The sequence below is a fragment of the Bacillus rossius genome (genome assembly GCF_032445375.1).
Source record: "Bacillus rossius redtenbacheri isolate Brsri chromosome 4 unlocalized genomic scaffold, Brsri_v3 Brsri_v3_scf4_2, whole genome shotgun sequence".
NCBI lineage: Eukaryota > Metazoa > Arthropoda > Insecta > Phasmatodea > Bacillidae > Bacillus > Bacillus rossius.
In genome coordinates this window covers 20632197-20651472 of record NW_026962011.1, presented here as the reverse complement: position 1 = coordinate 20651472, position 19276 = coordinate 20632197, and the positions used below count along the sequence as shown (strand labels likewise).

The 19276-nt window shown below is 33.2% G+C and overlaps 1 protein-coding gene across 8 annotated transcripts in view; it reads left to right on the top strand.

Annotated features, from left to right (window-relative positions):
* LOC134541880 (structural maintenance of chromosomes protein 6) overlaps positions 1–19276 on the top strand; it is a 65122-nt gene that overhangs the window by 39303 nt on the left and 6543 nt on the right. For 3 of the 8 annotated variants that reach the window (XM_063385592.1, XM_063385595.1, XM_063385587.1), the window contains 5 exons: positions 1206–1382; positions 4607–4738; positions 4938–5106; positions 7329–7389; positions 12829–13173. In XM_063385592.1, coding sequence (XP_063241662.1) covers positions 1206–1382; positions 4607–4738; positions 4938–5106; positions 7329–7389; positions 12829–12847 — 558 coding nt within the window. In that variant the 3' untranslated portion in view covers positions 12848–13173. Of the gene's footprint in view, positions 1–1205; positions 1383–4606; positions 4739–4937; positions 5107–7328; positions 7390–12828; positions 13174–19276 lie in introns of those variants that run through there. The other 5 variants (XM_063385593.1, XM_063385588.1, XM_063385594.1 and 2 more) reach the window with 3 other exon arrangements.

Sequence of the window (19276 nt, the reverse complement as noted above, 5' to 3'; positions counted from 1 at the left end):
TAGTTTAAGTTATTCATTATTTGCAAATATGTTACAATGCACCGAAGGCCTGTTCAGTTAAATATATAAGGTTTTTTTGTTTCCGTATAGATATATTATGCAATCGCACGCACACACACTCCCACACCAAAACTAAGGAAACAAAATTAAAAAAAAATAATCTTACAATTTACAAGAAAGGTCAGGGAAAATCACAAATTTTGATCTGGAAAACTGGGAAAAGTCAGGGTAAAGCTGGTTTTGTAGACGCCCTGCGTACAGTTTATTTATTCGTGTGGAAAAGAGTTATTGAGTTGTGTAATTAACTTTATAAGTATCATTCACTTTTATGTGAATAGTGTGGTTGAAAACGTAAAAAAGACGTATGGACTTTAGAGGTTAACTTTATAAGTATGTTTATGAACACTGTGATTTGAAAAAAGGACTTGCCGACTTGTGATATAGACTTTATAAGTGTAATTTATGTTTGATTGGAGGTTTTTTGTTCTTTTATTTTATTCTGCTGGAGATCGTGATTTAACATCATACCTGAAAATAATAAAAGGTAGAAGCAGATAAGAAGTACTATTATCAAAGGCAACGAGGGAATAAACTGCCACAGGAGGTGCCAAAACGTTCCAGTGAACGGATGGGAGAGTAGAGGCCGTGGAAAAAGGCATTTTTTTTTTATTTACATCATACAAGCATCCTTTTTAATCTCAATTATTATCTCTTTTTAATAAAAAATACTAATAATTTATCTCCCTCTATTTCTAATAAGCAAGAAGTTTCACTTCTGTTGCACATGGACTCCACGCACACATTTTTTTTTCTTGTTCTTACATACTACGTCTGTAAAGACGAAACTGCCTGTTGACAAGTCTTTCTGAAATGACTATATTTAACATAATCACTAATGATTATCATAAGATTTATGTTTTTAAAAACAGCATTTCTTAAAGCAAGTACCCTTTACTGTCAATGAAAAAAAAGTAAACATAAAATATAACAAAGGCTTACAGAAAAGTAGAGAGATTGATATTTTGGTGAGCATTTTAAGCATGAATTGATACTTTCTAATGATATTTAATTTTACGAATAAATTTTATAATATTTACACTTTTGTTAAGTGTTCCATAGATAAATAATGATTTGAAAATGACCAAAAGTAATTATGTGCTTGTTGCTGAGTGTCAGAATGATTTCTATTTTTTTTTTTTTTGCAGTCTCGCGTGGATTTATTGGCCAATCATTCACAGCAACTGCAACCATCACCTCAAGACAAGGACACTCAAAAAGCAATGCTGGCGACAATAAACGATTTGGTGAGAAATCTTTCTTCGGTGAACTCCACGCTTAGCAACAAGATTCAGTGGACCACAGATGACCAGCACCATGACAATGTAAATACATTTTTTTTTAAATTTATTCTAATTTTTTGTCTTGTAGAAAACTAGATCATTAGAGAATGTTACATTAAACATCTTAGTTCAAGGATATTGAGGAAAGAATCTGTTATAGCTTGTAGTAATGAATTTGCTTGACGTGATCCCAGGAATTCGTGAAGATTCAAAGTCAGAATGGTTTGACTTGAGATTCTAACCTGAGTCCTCACTAATACGAGTCCTACATTTGTCTTTTTTGCCACCTCGCTCGGTTGCATGACTTGCATTACCAGTTTAATCCATTAGTTCCGAATCCACATGACTCATTGTTACAATCTGTATTACAATAGTAGAAGCGAGATCCATTTTTTCAGACATGTTTACGTCTACATATTTTTTAAACCTTGATGTTAGTTTGAGGGGAAAATTGTCATTAATTAGTCCCGCGGTGGGAAAGCCAAGTGAGGGCCTGCTTATAGGGTAATTTCATACTGAAAATGGTGGAAAGGGCACACAGACCCAGCTGGGTGTGACGTAGCCCATATAGGAGCGAGATTCGGACCCTCTTAGTTTCGATTAAAACTTGCCAAGACCTTGTCCGCTCTCTGTGTCGGGCACGCTATAATAATGAACGCATTGGGCTCTCAGGGCGTCCCATACGCCGCTGTGCCGTATTACACGAGTTACACACGTGGACACCATTTAACTCACATGTCCAGATTTATTTATAACTTACACGATACCATATACGTATTTTCTTAAGCAGGTAAGTAGCCCCAAGGAACGAATCGGTTTGAGTTGCAGTGAGGTCCACACACGTGGCCACACTGAGACATCATGTAACCAGTGGTCATAGACTCGTTAAAAGTTGAAAGTAATCATTTAAACAGTCTGCCGGCCGAGAGTAGCCCTGTAAACAAATGTAAAAATATGTAAACGATTCAAAAGACTTAATAAATAAATGGAAGCTACTTATCAGTGCAGGCAAGAAATGATGTTCCCGGTATGCTGGCGCGTCTGCTCTCGGCCGGTGATGATGATGGACTGGGGCGATTGAGTGCTCTCCGCGGGCAACATGGCGTCTTTCGTGCCGAATGAGATTACCGTTATGTTATCACGATTATATGCCAAGGATTAATAAAGGTAAGACACATAAAATACTAGTACAAATATTGCATGCTTTCTCGCGTGTGGAGCGCTTAATAACATATAATAATTTAGAATTTAAATAAAGTCTGGCTTCGGCTGGACTCGGGTCTGCCTCTGGATTTTCGGTGCTGTATTTATGTTGAGCAGAATTATATATAAAAATTAATAAACAAAACCCTCCTGGCTGATCCACCGTGACACAAAACCCTTGGGACAAAAATTAAAGATTTACAATATAACTAACTTATGATTACTTAAGGGGACGCATGACACAGCACTGATGCTATGGCGCCCTCATGCGGGAGTCTGTGGCATGCTATTTAAACACACGTCTGCATACATATCTGCAGTACTAATGCCAGGAAGGAGTGGTTAGGGGCGATATGGGAAAGCAAAAGGAGCAGAGTCTGACCAGGCTTAAAAGGGCGAAGCCCCGGTTGATGTCAACCTTCTGTTTTCTTTTTTAAAAAATTATATCCATGGGCAGATGTATGTTTGACAGCTTAGCCAAGTAACCCACATAACTAATTTGATTCCTAAGAAACCCTATAATAAATTAAAGATACATATATCAAATAGCAAGTTGCAAGATAACAGTGATTATATGGTAGGTTTTTGTTACCTACTACCCGTAATTGGTATGCCTCAGTAATTAAAACAAAATACATTAAAAAAGTAGTTTGAAAGCTGCAGTGAAAGTGGTTTAGAATGACTCTGACTCCGGTAACACTACTCTTGCCATTGCATGCGTAATCAGCACATTAAGCTTCTTTGGTCAATGCTCTGTTCTTTCTACTAGGCCTGTGCGAATATTCGAATATTCGAATTTTCGAATATCAAAACGAATAGTTTATTCGTATTCAATTCGATTTCGAATACTAACACTTCGAAAAAACGAATATTCAGTCATTTACGAAAAAGGCTGAACGGGATCACTGAAACCAGGAAACATTTCGGGATCACGGAGGTTTCTCTCGTTGGGTGGGGGCAAAAGATCCGCGGGATTTTCGTAATGTTTTAGATTTATGTATATGGAGTTATTCCACTACATCTGGCCACGTAAAGCCCGTTTGAACACAGTAATTCGGAGCGATAACTAACGTATTTTATGTAGAAGAATGTCGTCAGGTCGTTTAAAATAGATTTGAACTGTCAGCATACTGATAAAGATAAATACGTGTCTGTAAAATCCACACAACCGGGGTGTTATAGGTGACAGTTTTCAGATTAGAGGGTGAAACATGGTAAAAAACTGATATTCGCACAGGCTTACTTTCTACCTTTGCTAGTAGTGATGATCTGTGGGCAGATAGACACGTACTGGTTAGCTCACTAAACATTTCATTCCCACTTGTAAAAGGGAATCTGTTGCACATGCTAACAGCATTCTATGAATTCCTCACTATTTATCATTTCAGGCAACTCACTGTATACTCTTTTGAATAATGAAATATTCATTGAATTGTAAACGTTGCTTGCCACCATTAAATTCATATATCAGCTAGGGATGAACAAAATTGTTATTTTCTAATACCAGTTATAATTCTGAATGAATAACTGAGTATTCAGATGGTTAAGCCCACCTCACACAATGCCTGTTTTCTGCTATAACTTCTGCTATACCCATGGTTATAAAAAAGGGCCATAAAAATTTGTATAGCATAAGGGAAGAAATAATTCTTAACTCCATGCACACGATACCTAGAATGTTAATAGAAAACCAGCCAATGTAGTTGCCAACTAAAGCATGAGTATCGGGCAAGGATAAACATGTTGTTTTGTCAATTTAAAAAAAAAATGCTGCAAAAAATATGAAAATTGCAGTTATGTTAAAAATTATGTAACCTCTTATACAAATTATCAGATAGTCCTGCTGGAAATATGCTGGAACAAAATTGGTGTTTACGAACTTTCCAAAAAGTTACCAACTACAATCATTTGTTATGGTCTGGATTTATATTCTATATAGACTGAAAAACCTGCAAAAGTCTGGGAATTTCACATTCAGAAATGTGTAGCAACCCTGGGTGCATAATGTTTGATACCGTCAGACTGTAAGTAGCTGATGTAAAACACCAGCATGTTGGTTGCAGACTGTCATCCAGACCTTGCGAGACAGTGCCCAGAATGTGAGTGCTCGCCTCAGCACCCTGGAGGGCAAGTGTGCCGACTTCACCAGCGACAAGGCTGCAATCGAGAGTACCATCACAAGGCTGATAGCGCAGGTATCACACCTCTTTGCTATACATAGCTGTAACCTTCAAAGTTCAAGTCCCTTTTGCTTAAAAAAAATTACTTGTTAAGAACACTTGTTAAAAGTTATTTGTGTAAGTTTGAAAATTTTACTAAGAATATTTTAAAATGGTGTTCAGTTAACAAATTACAATATGCAGTAAGAATGAGTGAGGTGTGTGTTTGTTGCAGTCCAATGACAGTGTGAACCACTGGCAAGAGCTCAGCTCCCAGTTATGGCAAGTGAAGTCTCAGTACAACGAACTGGCAGAAAATGTCACAGAGGTTAGAAACATGTTGGATAACATCCATCAAGTGGAAAGTTTCCAGTTGCACCATTCACCCGCTGTCAGGTTGCCAGGTACAAGAAGCTTTCTGTCAGTTTTTCACTCCGTAAAATATTTTTTTTTGAAGTTGTTTGTGTAAACTTATAAAAGCTGCCATACAAAGAAAAAAAACAAGATTGTTTTAAACAAATATTATCTCATGACTATTATTATTTAATATTTTTGTCTGAGAGCATGATGACATTTCTTAAGTTTCATAAAAGGTTAGCTGTTTAAGTGACATAATGATGTGTATTTCAACCAGACCCTTTACATTAATCTCAAGAAATGTAAAACATTTATATTTATTTGTAGTAAAGCTTATCAATGCCTAGCTCTCATGAATGTTTTACATGTCTATAGACCACGTGAACTTTGGACAAATCACATTTTAGAAAGAATTGTCAATCTTTGGTTTCTTGCATTATCTTTAACTACTTAATTAGTGGCCTTGTGCTAGTGGTTATATTTAAGTTAGCCTAGTATTCCCAAAGTTTGTAAATTATGAACAGGCAAATGAAGTACAGTAGTTTTTTGTTAATTTTAGCTCATATTGTTAATTATAGATGTGTTAGGAGGGTTTGTACAGCAGTTGGGTTGCAAATTGCAATTCGAGACTCAAAATTGACTATGTGACCAAGTTTGGATGGAGAGATTGAGAGTTTGAATCAATGGATTTCCCATGCAACGCTGATTCATGAATACAACTTTACACTCTAGAAATAACAAACACCAAATCTTCAAATTTGGTAATTTTTGACTATTCTTATACTAGTAAATTTTTTCTTTGGTGGCTTTTCTAAAAGAATACAAATACTTGGAAACAATTGAAAATATTTTTAGGTACCACATTACAAACATCTTTACCACCTTTTTAAACCAAAACAAACAGGTTCATGATTTACCAACAGTTGTTAAACTTTTGTGGTGGGTACGACACATATAGACAAGTACACAGTTATCACTGCCATGAAGGGAATAAATACACATTTGTCATCATTCCATAATTCTAGAATTATGGCAGTGTTTAAATAACTCATGATATGAACAACAAACACAACAGCGAATCATAATACAAATATTCTTGTAATAAACAAAATATTTAAGTTTGCCAACTCAAAACTTCTTAGCTATTTTCATGATGTTTATCACTCTAGCGAAGTTTTATGTAGTTTCCCTGCACACAGAGACAACCTGTCATTTAGGACATCAGCTTTTTAGTAGTGAAAATTGGAAAATAATTTTTCTCCTTCATATATGATTTGGTATTGGGCTTTGAAGCAGAACAGTTCTGCTTATACATACCTATTCAGTATAAAAAATAACTTATTTAATTTTGTTCCACTCTCCAATAACAATTAAGAACTTACAGTCATGATGACGGGGAGGTAAAACAGGAGGAGGGGGTGTGTTGTCCACTGAAGGCTCGGTGCATGCAGCTTGATGACCAGCAGTTTTATAAACATAGGGCATGCGCATGGGATATGATCAGTTTTAACTGCCTTGCTTTTAAATTCTGCAGTATAGTAAAAGAGACCATATCAAAGTAAAAAATGTTAAACAAATACAAAAAACCAACACACAAGGGTTGTAAGTAGGATATAAGGGTAAAAAAAAAACAGGTTTAAGTTGGTGTCTTTCCCACCCTCCTTCGTGCAATGGCAACATATTGTCATCACATAAATGACTTGACATATGAGTAGCAGCTTTAAGTTCATCAAACTTGCAGAAAATTCTCAACGTATACGCAGGAAAATTATGATAGTTCCTATAAGCATATGCAGGAAAAATATGGAAGATCCTATAAGAAGCAGTGTATTATGTATGACTGTATGACACTCCAATAAGTTCATGAATGGTTGAATGGTTTACTTGCTAAGTTTAACATGTTATATTAGGTCATATTGTTCTGGATTTGTTCATTTTTTTAATAGATAAACAGTAGTATATTCCCAGTCAAATATGTAGCCATTAAAACAGATTTAATAATTTATGAACTTTTTAAAATTAGTGTTCCGTAAACATTAGTGAGTAGAAACATCAGGATGAATAGAAACAGCCAGCTCAAAGAATCTTTAACTACAAATTCTTCAATGAAATACTCTAAATTATTTATTTGTAAATAAAACACTATAAAAATTTTTATTAAAGATATACATTACGATTCTTTGTGCAGGCTGTTTCTATTCATCCTGTTATTCTGTAGTTGCTGTAATGGGATTAAAGTGAATAGGTATTTAATTACTTGTTTTTGCAGATACAGATGCTGCATTTCACGATGGAGTCAGTGTTGAGGATGACTTAGAATCAACGATCAAGTAAGTAAAATATTACATGAAAGAAAGAGAGAATTGTGTTCCATCATCTTAAAGTTGGTCATTGGCTTGTGAGCGACTAGAAATGAATTTGTTGGTCGCTGCACATAGCGAAAACTTGTGATATAACAATAAATTATGATCTTAAGTTGTTTGCTGAAAATTTGAGATAATCAGCATCATTTATTCTTGACCTAAAATTTAATTTTGCATTTTAAATTTGACAGAGAATTTATAGTTTAACATAAACTTTATCCTTAATTTTACGGACCATGTGTAAAAAATGTATAAAGGGATGTAACAGCCGTAAAAGTAATAATTTTTGTATTGTTTTATATATTTTTTGTTTAATTTTTTAAACAGATATGTTTGTTACAGTACGGAAATGTATGAATTCTCTTACTAGTTTACAGTTTGTTTTCACATCTCTCCGCTTTACTATCTCAGCTAAAGAAACTACGCACAAATTTAAGTAGAATTTGTGATTTCCATGCTATTAACATAATCTCCACATAGTTCGTATGTAAATTAACTGACTTCCTAATAGCTTATACACATACTTGCCAACTTGTACGAATTACCCGTAAAATGTACGGAAAATCATGTTATTGTACGATTGTACAACCATATCAGTTATTTTACTGGTTTTCCGACATTTTTACGTTATTAAAATACGTTTGTAAGATTTTGGTATCGTATCAGCGACGGGATATCAAGGTCAAATAAAATACATCCGTGTAAATCGTTTCTTCATTGGTTGCTACAAGCCAATCATCGCGTAGTTTATGTTGTGTTTATCTTTTGGGCTCTGGCTTTTGGGCATGTATTTTTTTTAGCAGTCTTTGAGTATTTTAGCGGGGAAGAAAGTGTTGTGGTTTGAATACGGTTATATAATTATTTTTTTTATTTAGCTTGCATTAAACGAAATGTGTTGTGCTACGTAAATAATTATTTAGAGATGCGTGTATTGTAATTGCGTTTGTGGCATCAGTACGATTGTATTGTTTACAATATGAGCGGAAAAACCAAGCAGTACTCGCAGGCATTCAGAGACGTGTATATGCAAGAGTTTCCGTATATTATCAAGTCTGATGAAGGTAATACGTATGCCTTCTGTAAGGTTTGTCGTTGCGATGTAAACATTGCACACGGTGGAAAAAACGACATTAGAAATCATGGCAAAACCACCAAACACAACAATAACATGAAAAGTGGCGAAGAAAATACGAAAATTCAGAATTATTTTGTGAAAACTGAAAGCGTGGACAATGCCGTTATTAGAAGTGAGTGTTTGTTCACGCATTTCATTGTGGAACATAACCGGCCGCTTAGTGTGGCCGACCACGCCGGGCCTTTATTTAGGAAAATGTTTCCTTCATCCGACGTCGCGAAGAAATATAGCTGTGGCAGAACAAAAATATCTGCTATTGTTAAAGAAATGTCTGCAAATGCTACAGAGGATATTGTGACGCATTTGCAAAATGGCCCTTTTTGTTTGTCAACCGATGGGAGTAATGATTCCGATTCCAAACTGTATCCAGTGGTGGTTACGTTTTTTGACGAAAATGTGCAAAAAATGGTCTCGTGCATTCTTTCGTTGCCTAATTTACAAGGCGATGCAACAGGTCGTAATATTGGCAGTTTGATGTTGGCAGAATTGGAGCGTCTTAAAGTGCCTATAAAAAACATGGTATCATTTTCTGCAGACAATGCTGCAGTTATGCTTGGACATAAAAATGGTATGGCAGCTGTTTTAAAAAATGCTCAGGAGGGACTTATTGTAATGGGATGTTTGTGCCATTTGATTAATTTGGCTGCAGAAAAGGGGTCAAGTTGCTTGCCAGTAAAAATTGATGAAATTTTAATAGACATTTATTATTATCATGAGAAAAGCAGTAAACGAAAAGAAAGTCTGGCAGAATTTCAAAATCTACACAATAAAGATGCTAAGAAGATTTTGAAACATGTTTGTACCAGGTGGTTGTCATTGGGTAGAAGTCTGACTAGATTTGTAGATCAGTGGGAACCTTTGTTGAGTTTCTTCAAGAAAGAAGTCAGTCATCAGAAACCACAGTGTTCGTCACTGACATCTTACAGGATTCCGAAAGAGAGTAACAAATCTGGAGAGAGGGTAGGCATTATTCAGAAACCATCAGGTTCTTCACTCTTGCCCAAAGAGAACTTCACATCAGTAGGTAAGTCAGATATTCTTTCACCATCGTGTTCTTCCTCACCTTCAAGCATGACAACCAAACCGTCTGGAACAAAAGAATCTTTTAATTTTGAAAGAAAACAGTCAAGTAAAAGAAAAGCAGATGGTGATCCTAAGGTCTCTTACATGAAAATGGCTGGTGCAGTCTTGTCAGTAAGTGATTCTGACCTTATTTTGAAAAGTAAAAGGCCAAATTTAAGTCGTGAAGAAAAGCTGTTTTTATTTCTCTCAATGCCACTGAATAGAGCTTTCTGCTTGTTTTTGTTGCATGTGATACCCACATTTGAAAAAGTAAACATAATGCTCCAGGCATCAGAACCGCAAATTCACATTTTGCGACATATTCTCTGTGACTTGTTGAAAGAGATGTTATCTAAGTTTGTTAAGCCTGCTGCTATCAAGAATGTGGATATTCTTGAAGTTAGCTATCATGCTGTTGAAAATCAGAGGCAAGACTCTGATATGGTTATTGGCTTTCAGACTTCACAAACTGTAAGTGAATTAAAAGCATCTGACAAAAAAGTGTTTTATGAATCTGTGAAAAAGTATTTCATCACTGCATGTGACTATATTGTTAACAAGTTTCCTCTGAAGAACGAAGTTTTGATGAAAGCAAGTGCTGCCAACATTGAGGGCATTGAAAATGTCAGTTTCTCTGATGTTGAGTACTTCCTGAAATTGTTTCCTGTAATGTTACCACTTAAAGACAATGAAACAAGGAGCATGGCCATGGATGAACTTCACAAACAGTTCATTTCCCTTCAGCTGGAAGATCTTTCTTGTTTAACACAGAGTGTTAATATTGTGGAAAAATGGGTCAGTGTCTCAAATATGAAAAGCATAACTGGGGAACCAAAATTTTATAGACTATCTAGAGTAATGTTTTCCATACTAACAATCCCTCACAGTAATGCAGAGTGCGAGAGGGTGTTTAGTTTGGTCAAGAAAAACAGGACCCAGTTCAGATCCCAGTTGTCAAATAACTCTCTTGAAAGCATTTCTGTAATTAAATCCAGACAAGTGGGTTTTTGCTATGATCAGAAGTTTTCTGAGAAATTTCTTCAAAAAGCTAAGAAAGCAACTGCAGCATCACTGAAGCATTTTCCGTAAGAAAAAAAAGCTAGTTCAAAAGTGTTGTAAATAAGTTTGTAGGCCAATATTTAATTACATACCTAGATAAGAACATGAATTGAGTGCAGCTGATGATGGGTGCAATATTGTGTAAACATATCAGATGTGTGTGAAATATGAAATTCACAATATTACAATGCAGATTTTTAGGTAATTTAATAGCTGTATGTTCTTTTTTGTTAGTATAAAATATACAGTATTTGGTTATTTGTTATGTTTAATCGTGGAGTAACCAAATTGCCGTGTTTGGTTTACGCTATAATTGATAATTTAACATTTCTACTGGATTTGGAATTTAAAAAGTTGGCAAGTATGTATACATACTATTTTTAAATTTATCATACTTTATAAGCAGTGACATACAGTTTTAATCCACAAATTTCCTTTTGTTCCTCTTCAGTTTTTTCCTTTGGGGATTAACAAAACACAATATCTGACTACATATTTCTGTAAGCATTACTGTACCCAAACACAAATCAATTTGCAATACCTTTAATACCTTTTAACTTTTTATAACCATCCACATTGCTTATCATTTTGAACAATTTCCCCTGAAGGCTGGTGACGCACAGTGTCTCAACTCCTGCCATCCTGCAGTTTTACCACGTTCGCCACCAGAGTAGCATGCATGGTGCTTTACTTAGATTGCATTTGGTTACCCATGCTGATGCAACTTTGCATAAAAAAAGTTCACAATGTTGGTTACTAGGCTTGTGCAAATATTTGAATTTTGGAATATGAATAATAAACGATTCTTATTCGATACGACCTTGAATATTAACACTTAAAAAAAAAAACAAATATATGTTTGCGTATTAATATTTGCGAGTTTTTCATATACCAATGTTCACTGTTAAGATTAAGGTATTTGTGCAATATAAATACTCTTTTTTGATGACAAAATAATATTTGTATTCATTTTGTCACACGCACCAGAAGTGTGTGTGTGTGTGTGTGTGTGTGTGTGTGTGTGTGGGGGGGGGGGGGGGGGGAAATCATTATTATTATCACAAAACACGGACACTCCATATTATGCTCATAGCATATAAATCGATAGTCACAATCAACAATGTGATACAGTAGCACGTACTTGTTGTATGTATCTTTGATGAAATAGAAGTTGCGACTCAAAAATTATAAAAAAATATGTAAATAATGGCTTAAGATTACAGATGAAATTAACAGAAATTGCATTAAAAATATTTCTGAACTAAAATTTAATTTACCTGGCTGCTGTTAACAACAAAATTTCGTGAATAACTGGGGTTTAAATATGTAAATATGAGCTTATTTAATCACCAATTTGGGAATACAGCATTTTAAAAAAAGATTCACATATTTTGAAATTAATTGCATTGGATTTCACTTTATTTTGCACTTCATTTTGTAGCTAGCAAAAAATTTTCAGATCAATATGTAGAGTAGCAGGTCCTGGAAAGTAAGGCAAATAGGAACTGAAATGTTAGGTTGTTTGGTTACGTTAGCTGCATAATTAAAAACAGAATTTTTAAATTCTTAATTAAAATTTTTTAACATTTCCTACATTGTAGCTGACTTAACCTAACCAACCTTTCATTTTAGTATTATTTGTCTAATGTTCCGGAAGTTGTTATATGACATGGAAAAAAGTTTTTTGAGTGATATTTTAAATCTCATTCTTACCATTCGAATTCAATATTAGTATTCGATTCAAAGTAAAAAACTGGCCTAGTTTTATGGGTATTATTTGAAGGGTTATGGCTACTATATATAAATAGAACGCGTTCATTGCTTTGTTGTAGAAGTGGTTGTTTCAGTAGCATTATATTCCTCAGAAGTGTATCTGAGATGCAAAATTAGATGCAGTATGCAAGGAGGAATAAACTGCCATTTATTAAAACTTTGAATAGTGGATGATTAAATAGATAACTATTTGTCTATTACTTTGAAAAGTTATCATACCTAAAATAATAATGCCCATGATGTAAATATGGTATAAAAGTAAAATTTAATATGCAAGAATTTGTCAAAATGGTTGTATCTATAAAAAACATTTTTGTACCCAGTTAAAATTCTTTTAATGGCAACCTCAAGTTTAAGATTTTTTATTTTAATTTCAGAAATTATAGCCGACATTAAGAAGTGATAAAATAACTGGGAAGAAAAGTGCACCCTTAGTAAGTTACTGGAATCATCCTGACTGATTCTTGAAGCCGTGGCAATGGAAAGAAGAAAAATGTTGTGTGTTGTTTGATTGTTATATTTGAATAACACTGAATTGTGTTTATGTGCACAAACTTGACTGTTGTAATTTTGTACAAAGAAGTGGTGAATTTATATGGAATGGTAATTTGAGTCATTTACTCATATTACTCTTCTCAGTGTGAATAGTATTGGTAGAATGGGTGAGTGTCATCTGTTAAAAAGTACATAAAAAATAATTTGAATAAAGTTTTTAATAGCCACATCTTGTAATATTGTGGATATTGTTTAAATATTTTATTTCAAGTTCTTGACGAACTAACAAAGTTTTTTTAAAATTAAATATTTGCTTATTGGTGTACTTAAAGTTGTGTTAAAAAATTACTTAACTTAGTAATACTTTTAAATGTGGTATTTGATTTCTGGTTGTAAACAATAAATTGTGGGATACATGAACAAATTTTAAGTGTATTTTAAAGTTAATGCTATTATTATAAAATTATAATGTACATTAATTTAAATGTCGAGGATAAATACAGTGGAACCTTTTCATAACATCCCTGTTGGAACAAGCATGCTAATCTAATTACCTGAAAGTATTAACATCTGAAAAAAATGTCTATACGTTGGTGCAAATTATTGTCTAGTTGGTATTTTTAAAGTTGCAGAAAGCAAAGCTTTATCACATGTGAACTAGAGCAAGAATTTCTGTGGCAATCTCATTTTGAAGTAACACTGGGACCTCGTTAGTGTAGATTTTGATGACTGGTTGAGACTATTCAGAGTAGAGAAAGTACAGCGGATCCTAAGCAAGGGGTTCTGAAAATTCATTTAAATGCCTCAGAACGTTTTCTAAAAATGTCACGCTTATAAAGCATAACATAAGTTCTTGAGGTTTCACCAGAAGAGTTATGACGTGGGGTCACTGTATTAAATTTTGTCAATGAACACAAGGGTACGATAAATAAGTTATGTATAGATAAGTGTAACATGGCTGAGGATGTAGCAATGGGTGGCTTTTGTGCTTCCAAGCTAAAGTTAGTCCAATGAACAATTGGGTATTTTTGGAAAAATTTGCAAGGCTCTTTTGGAATTTGAATGTATACAGGTAACATTACTTAAAATTTGCTTTATGAGTTTCCCTTTTCTGTTCGCCTTGCTTATGTATGATTCATCATGCTCTAGTGTAAACAGGTGGCACTAAGTATCCTTACTGTGGTACTAAACATCACTTAAGTGTTTCTGTCGATCATCATTCTAAATGGTATCCGTATGCATGCTGGAAATATATTCTATCATAATTCTGTTTAAACATTCCTTCTTTAGACAATGTTATGTATAATAACTTGATCCACATATAATTTTATATAAAAATATAATCCAACATACAAAGGGTGGCCACTGGACCAGGAAAATGGGGAAACCTTGAATTAGCCATGACATTCTGGTAAATGTTGAAAGCCATAGAGAATTATCTTTTTTTTTTAGCAAGTTGAAAAGAGCTTATTTGAAAAATTGCATGCAGCTTTGCCCACAAACTGCATCATTTATGCCATTTTTGAACATTGTGTACTGGTGAAGCTCTTATGTAGATGTGACAAAACTAGAGACTTGAAAGAGCAGATATTATTTCTTTATTAAATATGCGTTATTTTTAGGGACTGAAAAAATTAGAATATATTTTCCCAAAATTAGCATATATTATTTTATAAATTAGCATCTATTGTTGTGAAATTAGCATTTTAGATGAAATTTATTTGAAACCTAATATTTACATCATACATAATTGGAAACTAAATATTCATATATACAAATACCTGCAAATAAACCTTTAGTTTAGTACAATAACCACAATTTTTTAATGTCTGTTTATATTAAAACCACAAGAAAATTTAAATGCTTATTTAACTAAAAAAAATTGGTACTGCAAATTGCAAATAAACATTAATTTGCAGGTTTAGTTTAAGACTAATATACAAAAGTACTGGATTAATTGGGTTGGGTTGTATTTCGAAATTAACTCAGAATGTATGTAACATGGCAGCATTTCAGAGACATGGCAATATCACGAAGTATGGTCACAATAACAAATGTAGAGAATGATAACTGGAATGCGTGGGTTAAATGTCACATTTGGGGGAACACCTAGTATCTGTAGTATTGCTGTGGTTTACTTTCACACTCCCACTAAAGCATAATGTAAGAAAGTGCATGCTGTTTTGTTTTCATCTTATTAGCCAATCATACACCTTTATTCTGTGAGATGAGAAAGTCTGTGACAAAGGTGGTGGACCTGTTGTGTTGTGCTGATAATTCTTAAGTGACAAAAATTGAATAAAATAATTTAATTATACATACACGTGTCCTAGACAAACAACAAAGTTTGAATATAAGCCGAGTCTGGTCACTGAAAGTTTACAAAAGAGGGTTGTTTTTAAGTGTAAGAATATAGTTTTGTACAATGATTTTGAAAACTGTCAAAATACCTATATGTAGCAATTATGTGGCATTTTAGAAATGATATTTTTGGAAATGAATAATATTTAAACTAATTTAGCTGGAAAAAAAAAGCATTTATTTAGAAAATTTTGTTGGAAATTAGCAAAAAATAGCATCAATAGTGTAAACTCGCATAAAAAAAAACACAGCATTTATAGCAATATGCTAATTTTTTCGGCCATTAGTTATTTTTCTCAAAAATTGGCATTATTTTCCTTTGACTTGATGCTTTTATTCTTTATGACTTGACGTGGCAACTGGCTTTAGATTGTAATTAAAGCAATATTTTGTTGCGGGATGTATTTGGAAAATTAATACCAAGAGCCAGTTTGCATAGATTCTAACGAGAATGGAAGCGATTCATAAATCACATATTTACTGAATCAAATCCATATTTGGAAGCTACAATGTAAATTTGACAGTTGTTTGATGTCTTTTTTTTGCTATCAAAACAATAACTATAAAACTATGTGTGTAGAAAGGTTTTAAATCTGTTATAATTATTTGTCAACAAATATTGTTACTCAATGATTTTTGTTGAAAGCATTTATAATGAATTTTTTATCTATTCGAGCATGTCCAACACAGCAGGCTGTGATCAAACAGTTTCAAAATGTCTAAAAAAAAACTGAAATGTGAAAGTAAAGTTCCACAAATTAAATCAATTCTCTATAAAAATAATACAAATTACTTTAGAATTTGAAAATAATATTAACATAATTATGGCAAAATTTCTTTCAAGCACAAGAGAGTTTTTACTTTTGTAGTTGGCTAACTTTATAAAGAGCAGTACAACGAAATGTCAACGTCAATGTGTTAACTAAGGTGACGGTAAAGCGCTAAAATCAAAATAACCATACCATCCACAAATTACAACAGTTGCATACATAAATGAGGAATTAAAAAAAATTCTTTGCAATTGTGTCAAAAGCATGATAAATAGCTGTTTTCAATCTAAAATGTCAATATTAGCATTTTCATTTGAAAATGCCAAAATTAGTGTTGTTATTAGCATTATAGCATTTGCTATTTTTTCAGGTCTTCGGGCATGTCATATGAGTTGCTGTTGCAGTGGAATGTCTAGGAGGAGGGGAAGCGTGTTGCTCAATTTCTTTCTTCTCTCATGTGTATTTTTTACTTTTATTTCTGAAAAGGTAATAGTAAACAGAAGTCACCACCAAAAAATAATACCATGATTTGAAAAAGCAGATTAAAAAAATTTTTTAACATAAAATAAATCAGATTAGCAGATGGTGCCATAATTCTTTTTTCTTTTATGCAGATTGTAGTGATTCTAATACAGCAAGTAAGTATTCAAGTGCTTTTCTTAGTTTAACAATTAGGGAGGTACTTTAACAACTCAAAATTTATAATGTGTAGATAACTGTTATTAAAAGGCTCTCTTGTGAAGAATTTAAAGATAGGAACAACAAAAATTCTGATAATTTTTTGTTTATTAATGTGTAATTATTATTTATCATATGTAAACTGTTTTTATGCCTGGCATCTGTTGAAGTAATCTTATTAGTGCCCTTATGCTTTTCTGTACTGTTTATACCAATGCAGTCATTACAAGAGGTACTAAATTATGTTAAGGAAAAACACTTTAGTCACAGAAGTAATGTAGTCTTTTTAGTTTTTACTGTATATAATATTAAATTGTTCTTTGGTTTTATTAGCTTTAATGTAACCAAAATAGTTAGCTACGCATAATTTTATTACTGTAATAAAATTTCATGAAAATCTTTTAAAAAACCTTAAAAATCCTGAAGAAAAAAAACACGGAATTTGGTTTTGCCTAAAGAGTGGCCACCCTGAACCGTAATTTTTTTTTATATGGTGATGGACTGTAGTTATAATTTGTCACATTTAGTCAATAAGAAAGCTGAACATATTAAGCAACACTGCAGTGTAGAATCTATGTTTACAATGCATTCCATTTGTTGTATACACCACAAGAAAATATGCTGTGTACAAACTTCCATAATGTACTGCATTTGCAATAATTTATTGCAGCCATGTGCCACTTGATTTCAGATTTTTAGGCCTTAATGGATGGCAGTGACAGTGTAGATTCCACTTAATCTGTCTTTCCCAAAAATTTATTTTTCCAAAATGGACAATGCAGAGAAAGTTCAGGTAGTGCTTGTGAGATAATATACATATTTAAGTAAATGACATAAAATAATGTGTTTCTCTACATTTACACTGTCCCCTTATTTAAACCAATTTTTCACTGTCGGTTGACAGTTAAATAGCTAGTCACTTTGATTCTATAATCATTCCACTATGTTATTGTTACTGGTGTGGACATTCATAAAAATATATATGAATGTCTTACATCCATATTCCTCTTCTTGTCTGTATCAAATGTTGAGTCATGTCAAACGCTGCCACTCAATTTTGACAAATACTTCATTAGTCTCTCATAGCTCCACAATAATGTATCATTGTGCAACACGGGGAGGCACTTGAGACAAGAAATTTATCAGTACTCATCCACCTTTGATCTTCTTGCCTATCATTCTCATCAAAGTCCAGTACAGAATTTACTTGATTTTAAGATGCACATTTTTATCACTTTGAGCTCTAAAATGGAGCAAGTCTTAAAAATTGGTGTTACATTTACAGAATAAATTACACTTAAAAATGATCCTATTTATTGAGTGTTGGGGTTGGAACTTACAATATTAATGAACTTCCCTCATTTGCAGACAAACTGATCTGCATTTGTGTAAATATAAATTCAGCAGGTAATCCAGCAAGATGTGTCACACTGAGGTAACCTGCTGATAATCACAAGCAAGGCTCATGTTCATTTCAGAAAGACACCAATCACTTTACATTCTAAGAACAGCATATAGTACACGTTCTGGAAAGTTAGGGAAGTTGGAATTTGTCAGGGAATTTACTAGAACTCCGGGAAAAGTTACGGAATTTTCCCAGTGTTAGTAATATGAGGAGAAAATATCATGATCTAGTCTTCTATCACTCAGACTGTAATAGTATGTTTGAGATTGTGTTTTAGTGCATAGTCCTACACGTTATAAAACGGCATATGCAAGGTTCAATTAAAAAAAAAACGAAAGTAGAGAGAGAACTAGGTCAGCTAAGGGGATGGTGTCTTTAAAAAAAATTGCAAAATAAGTAAATTATTTAAAAACAATTAGGAAGGAAATTTGAAATTTTCATCAGGGATACATCAAAGAAATTTTATTACAGATTCGAGACGGAAACCTATCTGCACTTATGGTTGGAGCAACCAAGTAAATGAAATGTCAACCAGAGAAGCTTGTGCACAAAACCAGTTGAGCAGTGGTGCAGGGTTACAAAACTAATTAAAAGAACTACTGAATCATAGTTAATATTCACATGTTACAAATGAACATTATACTTAAATTGAAGGGCATCTTATTTTTGTGGATAACCCATTTTCTTTTAGAGAAACTCAAAAGAGAGATGCATCTTAGATTGGAGTAAATTTAGTACGTTGTGGAGCAAAGTATTTATTTACTAGCAATACTTTTCTCTGTTAAAATACTGCGTGCAAAACTTCATATTTAGGGACAAGATTATATGGTGAATTGTGATAAAACTGAAACAACACTGCATATTACCGAAATCCAAGGTATATCAAAGTATTAAGTTGCATTTAACCAAAACTTGATTCAAATAATTAAAAAAGGAAACTTTCAGTGATTGAAATTCAGGGAATGACATTTCCAGACAAAAATTGTACCAAAAAGCATGAACAAAAAAATTATTTTTTTTTTAATTTTTATTATACAGCTCTTATTGAATAAATGCTCGCTAATTAATTTATATTCTGAGTGTATCCAGTTTAGACTAATTTATTACAAAGTATTT